Consider the following 14,019-nt stretch of genomic DNA (forward strand, 5'->3'; position numbering starts at 1 on the left):
ATTTCTCACTTGATCGTTCAGCATTAAACTTTGCAGCTCTCACTTCTTCAAAATAAGAAGCAGGCCTTGTTTGCCAAGACCATCTGATCCAATGGCTCGGGTAAATTTCAGCTGCAATCTTTTTTGCCACTTTTTCTGGGGTTGACGATGGTCAAATAAAAATGTCAGGTATCTGATATCTGGATCGAGAATTATAGATAATATATCAAAGGAATGATGAACCCTACTGTTAGCATTTTATGTAGCATTTGATGGCTCGGTTGCTTTCAAAGAATAAAATCTGTATCTGCAGTAATTTTTTTGTTATTATAAGAAAATGACCATGGCCACAAAGCCTGTGCAGTATACCCATCAGAATAAGTTTCAGCATGCATTTCCCTGAATGATGGCTGAGGTGGAACAGTTTACAAAATGACACCGCCATGAGATGCAGATCTAGCAAGGTTCCTTCAGATGGATTACAATTATTGGATAAGCAAACTGGTTGCAATATTGCCAATGTAAAGCAGGGCCACTGCCAAAGAAGAGCATTTCTCTGCAAGCGTAGACTTTCCCATTACCCTGGCAAATCTCCTTCCAACTTCAAGAATTTTCTGCCCATAGAGGGGCCAGCCCCTCTCTAGCAACAAGGTCTTTCCTCCCAAATGAGGATTATTAGGCACTAAATCTGGTTCCTTCATGGATCTCATATAGTCGGGAGCGGTCGTTCGCTTGTCATAGAAAGCACCTGAAAGAGGACACCTTTTACACCTCAATACAACAACTCTTCAAAAACAGGATCGACGCTGCATCCCCATTTTCCATGATACAACTCCAAAAGCTTCTCAGCTGGTGTAACTCCTGTCACATGACTAATTGGATCAGGAGTGCTAAATAGGACGAGTATAAACTATCTACAAAATGATAAACATGCTGTTACAAAATCAATTAGCAGGACCAAAACATTCAGCATATCTCGAATTCAATATTTGATGCAAAAACCTGCACCATACCCTTCATGAAAACTTGGCAATAAACTATCCCGGTCCCCAAGGAAATGAAGCATTTATACATCTTCCACCTTTCTGTCTGTTCCCCTTACCTTTTGTATCGAGCAGAAAACCAATTTTTGTGTGGGTTATTATTGCATATTATTCCCAGTTTAAGACAAGCGGTTTACTTAAACAAATCCCCAGCGTAGAATGTAATTCAGAGTAAAGACAATTCACTTATTTAAATTTCAAAAGTAAACAAATTAACTTACTAATCCCATCAATCACATGCTAATTTGGATGAAACAGGCAATTTACAAGTTATAACAATATATTAACTGACGAAAGGGGCTACCTGTGCTAACCACCTCAGTCACTTCCTTCAAAAATCCAGCTTCTTTGTAACCTCTTCTTTCCAAGCCATCCTGCGACATTATCAAAAGGATGTTTAAGGAAAAATCATATATTATGCAATCCATCAACATTTACTGCCATTAAGTGTCTAATTAAATAACCTTCGCCAACTTTAAAACTTCTTCAGCAACATGTCTTAACAGTCCATCTCGGAATGGTGTCTTTAAGCCAGTCACCGGTACCTATTATAGCCCATAATTATGATCAGATTCTTAAAAAAGGTAAACATTCAAATATAGAGTATAACTATCCATTCTAGCATATTGTAATTACATAAATATATCCTCAACTTGATGGTGCCATGCTAAATAATAATTTTAGAATCCTTATCCTTGTATGTTCCGGAAACAAACTAGTTGAAATACATAAAATAACACAAAAATAATTAAGCTGTCAGATACATGCACTTAATAATGGTGATGCAGATGTAGGGAATTTGAATTCTCTTTAATACCTTTCTCCTTAGCATCTCTCTTTCTTGTTCTGTCCAATCAGCAGTCATGTCTAAAACATTTTGTAATGAAACCTCATCATATAATAACCCTACCTGCAAACAGAACAGACTTGCTATAGTTAAATATTACAGAGCAAATTATCAACGTAATTAAGTCCAAACCAATGATTGCTGAACCGAGCCGAACCGGCCGGTTCCGCCTGAACTGAGGCGACCCCGTCTCCGACCGGGTTGGTTCTCCAATGGAAAACAGTTTCGGCCCCCTAAAGGTCGAAACCTGATTGAATTTGGCCGGAACCGGACCGAACCAGTTTGACTCGAATTCGGTTCGCACCAGATCCGGGCCCCCGCTGTGGGGTTGTGCCACTTATGCAATTGCCGCAGCCAATCGATTCGAACCAGTACCGACCCGTACCGGCTGCCGACCAGTACGGGTCTCGGAACCGGTTCGACAAACCTTGGTCCAAATAAGTTCCCAGTGCAACATTTATGATCAAGCATGCATTGGGCATTGCCAAGTCTGTAACAGCCAGCTGCATCACTATATCCTTTGAATAGAATTTTAAAATCATTGTGGAAAGCCACAATACCCAGAATGCTGGCAAAGCGCATAATCTCCTCCATGGACCACCATCCGCACCCCTCATTTCCAGATATCTTTTCAACCTAACCTGCAAATAAGAAAATAACTTTGCACTGGTGATCTTTAAATACTGCAATAGTAAGTTTCATCATTCTCAAAGTGATTGTCTAATGAAGGAAACCTCAGGGAAAATTGTTGTTAGATGATTCTCCCAGTCATTCAATGTTGGTAGCTCCCCAGGAATGGAAGGAAGTTTTCCTACCATAAAATCCTGCACATAACATATGTTAAGTAATAAGTACCATTTTTCAAATTAATACAACAAAAAATGAGCAATGAAGATTTTAACTTGCAGCTCAATTGTGAAGTAATATTACAAAAAAAAACACAAAGACAACCCAATTCAAGAGGTTAAAAATAGAAAAGATACCCGGAAGGACATTCCCGTACAATCAATATACTTCTTATTTCGATAGACAAAATACATGGGAACATCTAGAGCATATTCCACATACTGTTCAAATCTGTAAGAAAAAAAACCAAGAATTAAACCAAGCTGATTAACAATAAGCCTTCTTAGTAATAAAAAAACAAAGTAATAGGGAAACAATAAAATTTAATTTTTTAAAATGTGTCACGTTAGCTGCTTTACTTTCTAGTTGAAAGAAAAATATAGAAACAAAATAGCATCTAAACAACCAAGAATTTGTTCAGAATGAACTCAAGCTGGTAGCAGCAAGGGGGAACAATCCTTAATATGTAAAAATAAAAAGATCAGATCCCAAGCCACAAAACGTACAGGTCCAATCAAGGTGCGTAGTGATATAAGGTGCATAGAGTAGCAGTTAGTAGTGATATATGAAACTGAGTTTGCAAAGTGTGCGATGAGCAACCCAGTTTTCCAATCAAAAGCAGCTGCCAGTCTTTAATATTGACTGTGCAATCAATGACCAATAAATATAAAAGTGGTTCATGTTCCCCCCTTATATTAGAGGGTCACAGAATACATACAAGACCAGCATATAGCATTTGGAACGAAGCCCTTCTCCTTAAAGACAAGCAGAAAAACAGGAAGAAAAGAGGGAAAATAAAGGTGTCATTGGAGTGAAAAACTTCAGGACAGTGTTTCCAAATATTTTGTGCAATTGAATAGATGTAAAAGCCTTGAAAGGTAGATGTAACCAACGCATACATCAGGCAGCAAATATAAGAGGTAAAGTTTGGTGATTATTATCATTATAATAATAGTTCAACTACTTTATGGTGATATCAGAAAGCATGAAGGGACTAGTGCAAGGGGAAGAAGTATCTAATTATCTATAGTTCTAGACTATTCACTAAAACCAAATTTTCAACAGGACAACCCTTCTATCGATGGTTAAATATGAGAGTTTGCACAGCACCCTTCACCTCTCTGATAAATAGATGTCCTCTCAAACAAAGATAAAATAACAAGGCTTCAACAAGAAGATGGCAATTGCATAAGCATTGGATCATATGGAAAGGAAAGCAATGAAAATGATTATTGTCAAGTATTTGATGGCAACAAAATTCATTTAGACGATAAAAGATCTTGTAACCATTAAATATTTGACCTAGATCCTCAACTGCAGTCAAGAACTACATTCAAGGTAATAGAGTTAACAAATTAACATATGACCAATTCAGCTTTACTAATGGGTTGTTTTGTCCTTGCTCTTGCAAACAAGATCGACAAGATAAGTACCATATGGAACGGATTTAACAATTAAATACAATTTATTATATCTACTTGCAAGTTTTAAAGGCCAGTTAAATAAAACATCCGAGTGTTTTCTCTATATATTTGATTTACTCATTAAACATAAAGAATATTCTCTTACAAGAGATATCCAGTAAAATGATAAACATTAAGTCAAAATATTTGGAAAAGATTTCATAGTTTGCAAAAAGCCCAAATCAAGAGGAAAAGCGGGGGAAAGAAGGAAGAGGGAAGGGGGTTGGGTTCTTACTCAAAAGAATCATCAAAAACAAAAGGAAGCATTCCAGTACGATTATTATCTGTGTCAGTCCAAACATGGCTGCAACAATGATTAGAGTTTTAGAAGATATCTGCATAGCCAGTATATCAAGTGAAAAATTCATTAAAAAAAATGACAGACCTTCTCATACTAAGATAACCATTTGGCTTTCCTTCGGTGAAAGGTGAATTTGCAAACACTGCTGTTGCAATCTGTTTCAAGAACTAGTCAGAGACTAAACATTAAAGAAATAAAGGAAGTTCTCAATGGCAGAAGATATGCCATAAATACTCACAGGCTGCAAAGCAAGACCAGCACGGAATTTTCTGACCATATCTAACTCAGAACTGAAGTCAAGGTTTACCTATAGAATAGAGAACATTCTATGAACTACTTTCTTAATAAATAATCTGCTAACAACATTCTTCCTCTACAATTGCAAGAATTTTTTGCTATGAAGCATAATTATCATAAAGATTAGATTTTTACTGTAGATTAAGATGTGACGTAGAATGTTTTTAAACTGAAGACAAGATTCACCTGAACCGTACAAGTGCGTAACATCATATCGAGCCCAAGAGAACCCACTTTTGGCATGTAGTTCCTCATAATCTCATACCTTCCCTGCAGAAAATAGTCTCTTAATACAAAAACCTAATTAAGAAGTCGAGACATAAAATTTAAATAGACCATGTCCACAGAGAAAAGTGTTCCATGTGGTACCTTGGGAGACAGATAAGTACAGACTGGTTAATTTACATCAGTCAGAAAATTCCAAAGCAAGAAATTGTGTATAACCAGATAAGGAGAAATAATAATTCCCAAGGTTATGATACATGGAAAACATAGAATGTACTGCAGCAGGCTCTTTAAACAAGGATTATAGTGGAAAGAAAAATAACTAGCCACTGACGATTATGAGATGTTATAAAAATTTAACACAATTACATTCTTTTCATGCTTTAAAACATCTTTAGAGTCTAAATTTTATTAACAAGATTTGGTTAGTGCCCTTCTTTCTTTCATTCGTTGGTGGTGGGTGGGCTTTTTTCCTTTTTCTTTTGGGAGAGGGGGGAGACATGTTGAGCCCATGCTTCAAGATGTGATCATAAAAGCATGAATATGTTTTGCAAATGGCTCTCAAGCCTACACCTCTACATCGTAGTCAAATTACTGCTCAAGGCAATCAATAAGAGGAACTGTCATGAAATCTAAAAAGCTCCTTGGTAGATAGGAAAAATAAATTGCAATACGGGTGTATTTATATGAGGCTTTCTATAATTTATTTACAATTTTAAGGCGCAGTACCTAACATTATACATTCATAATTAAATATCACTCAGAAACATAAAATATAATAATAACAATAATAGGAACATCAAATATTATTCATACATCTAACTTTGTTCCTCAAAAAAATTACTAGTTCATACGATTGACTGGTTTATAAACTATTACTTGATAGGGTACACACCCTACTTGTCAGAACACCTGAAACAATTAGAAAAGAAACCACTAGCAGTAAAGCAGAGATGGAATAAACTCAATCATGTCTATGTGAAACTCTTATGCATGCATTATCTATGCACGTCGTATATAAAAATGAAAAAGAAATTTGCACCTTCGGCATTATAGGAATATCTTTTCGTCCCCACTTTGGCTGAAAACCAATTCCTAAAAAGCCTATCCCCATTTCCTCTGCCACAGCTTTCACCTATCAAATAGTAGTGCAAAGGATAATGAAAAGTGAAAACTAAATAAAATTATCAGAAACTGAATTTTAAGCCCTCTGCTGCATAGTTGCAGCCATGCTTCTTTGCTGAAAGAATTGTCACAAATTAAGGAGACACAAGAACAGAAAGAATTAAAGTTGGGTATAAACAAGCTAAAATGAACAACATGAACAAATTTTCTTAGTAAGAAAATACACAGGTAAATAGAAAAAAACTTTACTAGATAAAACTGTGCAGAATTTAAAAGTTGTTTGCGTTATGTTTTAGTTGATGATCAACTAATGAGACAGACTGGACATGAAGCTATGAAGATGTCATTGAGGATTGCATGTAAGGTATTTTCTACTATCTGCTGTTAAAGGTTTATGCTTTAAACCAAACTGAGAGACAAACAGGCTTCCAGCACAGAGAAGCTAAAACTAATTAAAACTGACCTGATAAAGATGACAATTAACCTCGGCACAAGTTTGATGCAATGTCTCAAGAGGTGCACCACTGAGCTCAAATTGGCCACCAGGCTCCAATGAAATGCTTTGTTTTGCCTGTTCAGTCAGAAACCAACTTCTTCCTTTAAAATCAAATTGAAGATCAAGCACTTTGATGAGGACATTAAATTTTAGTTATTGCAGGTTAACCTTCAAGAAAATCTTACAGGTAAGCAGTTGTAAGTTGTAAAGGAACAAAACGTTACAAAGAGAAGGCATGCCAGGTGAGTATCACAAGACCAAGCATATGGTGAACAATAGAGGTATGAACAAACACATAAGAGGAAACTTGCACTATGGTTCACAGGAATAAAAAGGAATCATAATAGAATCAGAATGGAAAGGGAATGAAAAATAAGGAATTCAGAAATGTGGGGAAATAGATGGATTATTTCATTCTAATGTTTAATTTCTTTTTTTTTTCCTAGAAATAGTTTGATTTAGCTAGTTATATTCTAAATGAGATTAATTTTTGGACTAAGGGATTTCATAATACCATTACGGTTAGTTAATCCGCACTGCCTCCTCTCATAATGATTTAATTTACTAGGTTGATCAAAATCTCCAAACACATCCAATCAGCTGGTCACCTGAAAAATCTTAGAGAATCTTTACTTGTCTATTGGGCACCAATCACTTGCTTAAAAGTCCCTCCTCAAATTGGTTGTGCCCTCTCTTCCAGCATATGAAACATCCTCCAACATGGAGTTTTCCATGTCTCTCATTCCACACTGTGGCCACATCTGATTCACCTTCTAATGGTTTCCAACCACCCATTCCAAAACCTCTCGGAGGTCATCCACTATTCCTGCCACCCATAAACTGATATTTATGATCAAATCAGTTCTTGTTTTGACAAAGCAATCGAATCCAAGTAGTACAAATTCATTCGCCTATCCATTTTAATTTTTCACAATGCACCCTTCTCCTTGATTTTTACTGTTAGGCAACCTTTGGTAAGCTCTATGCAATGAGGGACAGAAGAGTGTTCCTAGGCATGAACGCATACTAGGTGGAGTTTCCAATATGGGAAAGAATGCTTGTCACAAGGAGAAGGCAATTTTGGGGTCTCTAAATTAGGAGTTCTAAGAATGCAAATTCGATGAGAGAATATTGTGATGACCGTGTGGGTGTAATTGTGCACCGGGGAGATCTTGGGTACTTATAAAGAACTAAGGAAGTCAAATAATAACTTCTGGCTGGCTTTCTTGAATGAGATCCTAGATCATTATAGACGTGGGCGGGTTATGTATTGAAAAGAATCCCTCAGTGCGAGATCGAGATCATCCAATTGGGGAGGGGGGTGACTAGTGGGGAGCCATGGGTGCCCCAAGATTCAAAAAAAATCCACGTGTTCCCCTTACATACACTTGTGCTGAGTCTTAACTATATCTCATTGCCCCCCCACCTCCCCCAAAACCAAAACTAACAGCATATTTATCCTATGGCCCCTCCTAGTAATCAGTTTTTTCTTTCCTTTTAAACAGTACCTAAAAATCTAGATAATATTATTCCTCCAAATAAATCCTACTTAGCATTTCATCCCAAAACCAAGTACTCTTGTTAAAATCGTTACTTAAGTGAGCCTTTCTCTAGGCAGTTGCAAATCCACAAGGATCTCTAATCTCCACCTTATACGTTGTCCACCAATCACAAAAAAGGAAACTTTTGAGCTTCTCTTGACTCCCCCAAAGAGGTGATCATGCTGATTGATTGTAAATTTTATATCACATTCACAACAACAAATAATTGATGATTTCTAGAACTAGGCATATGTGTGGGATTCCTTCAGAAATGTAGGGGCATAAAGAGAAACATCATGATTTGTAGTCAGCATACAAGTTCCTTCAAGTATTTTTATCATGTGTTCTATATCATATATTAAGCAACTAACCAATTTTAATGTCCATCATTGTCTTCTTCTACCCTATGCTTGAATAAAGGCAGATTTTTTTTTCTAATTTAGAGGGAATAAGATTATGCATCTTACGGGTGGCAACTAGTGTAGTTGGTAAAGTTATTGAGCTATACTATTCAATGACCTAGATTTGAATCTCACCTACACCTGGGTGGCTGGGTAGGCGCTAATCCCCTCCCTTTTCTCGAAAAAAAAAGAATCCATATCTTAATTACCAAAGGAGGTTAACTAGGAAGGAATGGTTAATGGCTTGAGCATGCAAAAGAGTGTGCTTGTAATGTCTATGAGTTATGAGCCATCTCTTTTGTCCCAACTCCAATTGTCTCCAATTTCTGGAAATCTTGTATTCTTTTAGCTTTCATGCCATATTTTTTTCTAGGTTATTGTTTCCTTTATCCTCTTAGGTTATTGTGTTGGAAGAAACCATGTTACAATGCTTGTATATTGTTTCCTTTATCCTCTTATATATTCTTTTAATTATGAAAGTAATCTAGTAATACATGCTGTAGGACAGAAACAAAAATTAGATATCATGGATTTGTAATTTTAAAAATATGCAAACATATACCCATACATGTGCATATAGCTAATCGATTTGCTAACGACTGGAATATATTAATGCGGAACACATATCGGTTTATTATGATTTACTAACATCATCTTGGCCCCCAAGGGAAAATTCACGGCTCCGCCCCTGTTGATGACAATCTCACGATTAACATGGTGGGCTTGGAGATCTCAATCAGCCTAGCAAATCCAATGCTCGTGAGACACATTAGCCCTCTGTAGTGGTGGTATAAAATCTCCAACTCCTTAATTCCACATGAACTTTTCAGATAAATCTTTGACTGACAAATATAACTGAAGTTAAATAATGTTTTGTAATGTAAGTCATAATTAAGTAATTTATTTCCAGTCTATACAATAGATGCTTCTAGTAAATTCATACCACAAATATTATTAATTCCTTGTTTATGCCATGAATTCTGCTTACCAAAAATATCCAATGGGAATGACCACTCCTGTTTTAATTCTATTACTTGTCGCTTAACCAAATATTGGAATGGGGCCAAACCTGGAATTTTTTTCCGATTTCAACCCTCAGTCCACGCCCAAACATAGTGTTAGAGAGTTGAAGAAAAGAGCTGATTGGTGGGATGATCGTTATAAATAAGACCATCAGAAGCACCCTTATTAATAGAGGCTTAGATCTACTTGGACTTGTAAGAAAACAAATGAGGTACATGTAAGGAGACCAAAATAAAGTTACAAGATTAAACATACAAAGCCTGAGATGGCAGAAAACTATCAATTAACGGGGGGAAGTTGGCAAACAGTCGGATTGAAGACAATGTTCACACAAGCTGAAAATACGTTCCAGACTTAAGAAACAAATGTGTCTAAAATTGGCAAAAATGTTTCACTATAAAAGAGAACAACATGTTCACCTGTTTGAGACCAATAACATAATCTCCTTCCATTATTTTATCCCAATCAAATCTCTCCGCAAGACCATTGAGCAAGTCTGCAATTTGTTCATATTTTATTGGGCGTAGAGTGGCAACTTCAAAACCAAATTTTTCATGCTCGGTACCAATTCTGTCAAAACAAAATTATATGAGAATCTGCAAATAATATGTGCACATTTACTCATTATATGCCTGCAGAGCAATGTTGCAACAGTCAAAACTCAAAACCATTATAATTGACCAATAACATGGCTATTTATAAAAGAAAATGCTATGACGTGCCCGCTATGTGCACACAAAAAGATACATGGCCCCACTTTTGCTAGCATGACAACTACACATTCAACCAAGGTCGGCAGAACCGGTACCGGGCATGGTACCGGGCACCGTACCGGTTCTCCGATGGCACAAGTTGGTACAAGACCGCGTCGTGCCGTGCCAAGCCTGTACCGACAGAGGAGAGGGCATGCAGACCGTGGGAGAGAGAAAAAAGAGAGAGAAAGAAGAGGGGAGAGAGGGGGAGAAAGAAGAAGGCCGGCGGATGGTGGTGGATGCTAGCGGAGGGCCGGTGGAGACTGGCGGTGATGAGGCTGCAGCCAGTTCCCCTATTTCGAACGAAACAGAGGTCCGGCAGTGGCCGATTCTTCTATTTTGAACAAAGCAGGAATTCGACCGTGGCCTTCGCCGACCTTCCACCACCCTCCTTCTCCCTCTCCCTCCCTCCCTCCTCTGCTCGCTCTCTTTTTCCTTTTTCTTCTCCAGCTCCGACAATGGTTTTCATTTCCATCACCGGAGGCATACCAGTAAGCCGCTGGTATGGCTCACAATGGCCAGAACCGTCTGGTTTGGGACAATTCCGCTGACCCTGCATTCAACTATCCCCGTGCTGCAGTAATTTCTGGAATTTACACTAATCCCCCTGCACCTCGTGACAGTAGAACCTTTGGTCTGCACGAAACAGGATCCCCATTGTATTGTTCGTTTCTAAACCAACAAGGAACACAGAATAGAACTATACACACCACATTTTTTAGAGAATACTGGAAATGCGGGAAAACCAGCATAATCACAAATTGGGACAAAATGCCGACTGGACAAAAATGATTCTTTCTCTCTATCCATGGAATGTGGAAACTAAAGGAAGAGCAGGATATACCAAATCAAATGGCTCATGTAAATAAACTACGTAAGGAGACACCAAATAATGACATCTAAAGTTACATATGCACAAACTTGGATGAGCAGCATGCGTGAGAGACGATGTCACGATTGAATAAAGAAACAGAAATGACAGAGATTCTGTAGCGAATCACGAGGCATACCTCCATTCTTCCTTTGGCTTGCAACCGGAAGCAAGGTACTGAACAAGATCCTCCTTTGTCAAAGGCTCCGTCATAACCACCGCATCCTCGGTAGGAGGGCTTGCAGCAACGACCATCCGCTGCCCTCTTCTGGACCCAACAACATTGAAATGCAGCCTTTCCGACCTTCTTTCCACATTCCTCTTCAAATCACTAAACCCCACAAGATTCCCCCTCACTTTTAGCCGCCTCTCCTTCAAGATAGCATTACACTCGACACCACTAGGATAATTTAACATCTCAGACCAACGAATCTGGTCAGGAGGCAGGCGGGAAGCGATCGCCATAATTCTCCACCCTCCTCTATCTCAGACAAGAACAAGACTACAAATTCCCCCAGGGTGGGGGGCACAAAGAGAAGGCTCGCCGCCGTCAAAACCAAAACATAACTTGCATACAGAGAGATGAAATCATGCAACAACTAATCAAGCAAAAAGATTTTAGAGAAAAGGCTCCATCTTGGTTAAAACTATACTCGATTCTTTCCATTAAAAGCGCCATTTCTCAAACGGAATTCCATCAAAGCGAGAGAGACGAAAAGATGTAAAAGAACTACCTCGCTGTGGACGCTAGGGTTTTGCAATTCTAGGGTTTCTTCGTCGCCGGCTCTCTCTCGGGGTGATGGAATCAGGATAAATACGCGAGCGCCGCTCCTCGCACGCTCCCGCTCTGCGGCCCAAGACGCACCGAAGCCGAACCGAGAAGGAAGGCCAAAGAGGCAGGTAGGTACCACCAAGGTGGTAGCTTTGTTGGAGCGTTGCCTTACTTCCAACCAAGTACTTCCGAGTTCAAAATGTACGGGCGTCGATTAAATTATGAAGATCGGATGCTTTCTGCTCGGATACGAAATATAAAAGGGCGTATCGCTCTACTAGTAGCCTTGATGATGCCAGATATGACGTACTCATACGTGATATTCGTGCCGGAGCTTAGAGGAGTAATCAAACCGGGCCCATAGGTGGAGAGGGTATGAATAAAATCGGTTGGGGTGCCCAACACACGATTATTTCTGTCCGTATCGAGTATTCTCATGGCGGGATGAGGGCCAGTGGAGGCTGCTACTCAGAAGTGGGCTTGTCCCTTTCTTTTTTTTTTTTTTTCAGCGAAAAAAAAAAATGAAGAAGAAGAAAGAGCTACTGCAGGGGAGTGGAGAAATAAGTAGTGGTAGGTGGGCCCCGCCAAGATTCGCCATCAGGGCAGCAGGATAACCCCCGTACGATGCGCTCCCACAGGAGCCACGTGGGGCTCATGAAGCGTGGGACCCACTCAATATACGCATGGTTCATGAACTAGGTAGTCTATTTTGGGAACGGTACATGTTAATCCAACCCTTATGCAGTCCCAACGGATCATAGGGATAAAAAAAAAAAAAAAAACTTTTATGATTTGTTTTCTATTTTCATATTGATTCAATGTTCTTTTAGCCTGAGTTTCACTCATAGGTACCATTTTTGCTTCACAACATTTAGATCCGAATTGGTGACCCCGTAGCACGCTAGATCACGCATGTTTATATAAAAGCAACGCAAACTAGATGACTTCGTATATAGCTAATTATTCCAAAAGTGCACTATAGGTTGGAGAGAGAGCGCTACTTAGAGTGCTTCATAACTCTTTTTTTTTTTTAAGATTTGGTATTAGAACTATATGAGTCATTTGTTTTAAAAAATATATATTTTTTTAATTTTTTCTTGCAAATAGATAGCAAGATCAACGGGCTAGAAAAATGACCATATGAGTTGTGAGAGGCGAGAAAGGCTCCTCAGAGGATCTACGGTTATAGCTGAGCGAGAAAATCATCATCTTGAGAAAACGTTCAGACTCGGCGAAATTTGATGAATTTTCAAATAATTATGGACTAACGGGCCAACAAGTCCGATTTCTATAATATATTATTGTAACAAAGCTTAAAATATTTTTTTTTGAAAATCTCTAAAATAAAGCTAATTTTAGAAAACTAAAAATTTTCTGAAAAAACTAAAATAATTTTTTAAAAATTTTATTAAATATTTTTTATCTAAAAATATTTTTATAGGAACAGAAAACACTTTTTAGCTTTTCAAAAACTCCCCAAATAAAGCCTAATGGCCATATGATTTTTGGACGCGCTCCCACTTTCAGGTGGAATGGAGGCCTGAGTGGGGCCCACTTAATGGGCGTGATCATGGGGTAGGGATTACGAAATCGAGGGTCATGATGTCTGCAGCACAGTTGGATGGACTTTCCATGTCCTAGTCTTCGGGAGTTGTTGGGGGGTGATCCCGCGAGCTGGACTTCTGCCTAACAGTGTTAGATTTCTGTCTCATCCCTGGATTTGCTCCTCCTCTGAACCCTGGACCTCGAACACGTTGCTTGACTTCTGAATATATCAAATCTATATGAGATTTACTGTATGAATGTTAAAAATAATAATAATAATAATAATATGATAAAGATGAGAGAGGATAGGTGGACTCCAATTTCCATAACAATCTAAGGTTGTGGAAGATTCAAACTCCAATTTAATATATCCGTGAGAGACTACAGTAAGCCTAGGTTAGATTGCGAGGAAATGATACCCCATTGACGACATGATTCAAGTCATGAAATAATTGTAATTTAATATTGATAGTGATATGGTTTCAAATAGAA

The 14,019-nt window shown here is 38.3% G+C and overlaps 1 protein-coding gene across 2 annotated transcripts; it reads right to left on the reverse strand.

The window, feature by feature from the left end:
• Positions 1 to 264: 264 nt before the first annotated feature.
• On the reverse strand, positions 265 to 12,129 carry LOC103706699 (glutamate--cysteine ligase A, chloroplastic-like). Of its 2 annotated transcripts, XM_039133019.1 has the most exons (16): positions 11,945 to 12,129; positions 11,350 to 11,712; positions 10,007 to 10,157; positions 6,590 to 6,697; positions 6,044 to 6,136; positions 4,963 to 5,046; positions 4,718 to 4,786; positions 4,564 to 4,634; positions 4,414 to 4,482; positions 2,853 to 2,946; positions 2,604 to 2,693; positions 2,430 to 2,510; positions 1,840 to 1,932; positions 1,487 to 1,567; positions 1,327 to 1,396; positions 265 to 840 (listed from the first exon to the last, which is right to left on the reverse strand). In XM_039133019.1, the coding sequence occupies exons 2-16, from the start codon at positions 11,673 to 11,675 to the stop codon at positions 752 to 754; spliced, it is 1,569 nt and encodes a 522-aa protein (XP_038988947.1). In that variant the 5' UTR covers positions 11,676 to 11,712; positions 11,945 to 12,129; the 3' UTR covers positions 265 to 751. The 2 variants fall into 2 exon arrangements, with proteins under 2 accessions (XP_038988947.1, XP_038988946.1); XM_039133018.1 differs by having other exon boundaries at positions 11,350 to 12,115.
• Between the last annotated feature and the right edge of the window lie 1,890 nt (positions 12,130 to 14,019).

Source organism: Phoenix dactylifera, chromosome 13 (genome assembly GCF_009389715.1).
Source record: "Phoenix dactylifera cultivar Barhee BC4 chromosome 13, palm_55x_up_171113_PBpolish2nd_filt_p, whole genome shotgun sequence".
In the NCBI taxonomy this organism is placed as follows: Eukaryota; Viridiplantae; Streptophyta; class Magnoliopsida; order Arecales; family Arecaceae; genus Phoenix; species Phoenix dactylifera.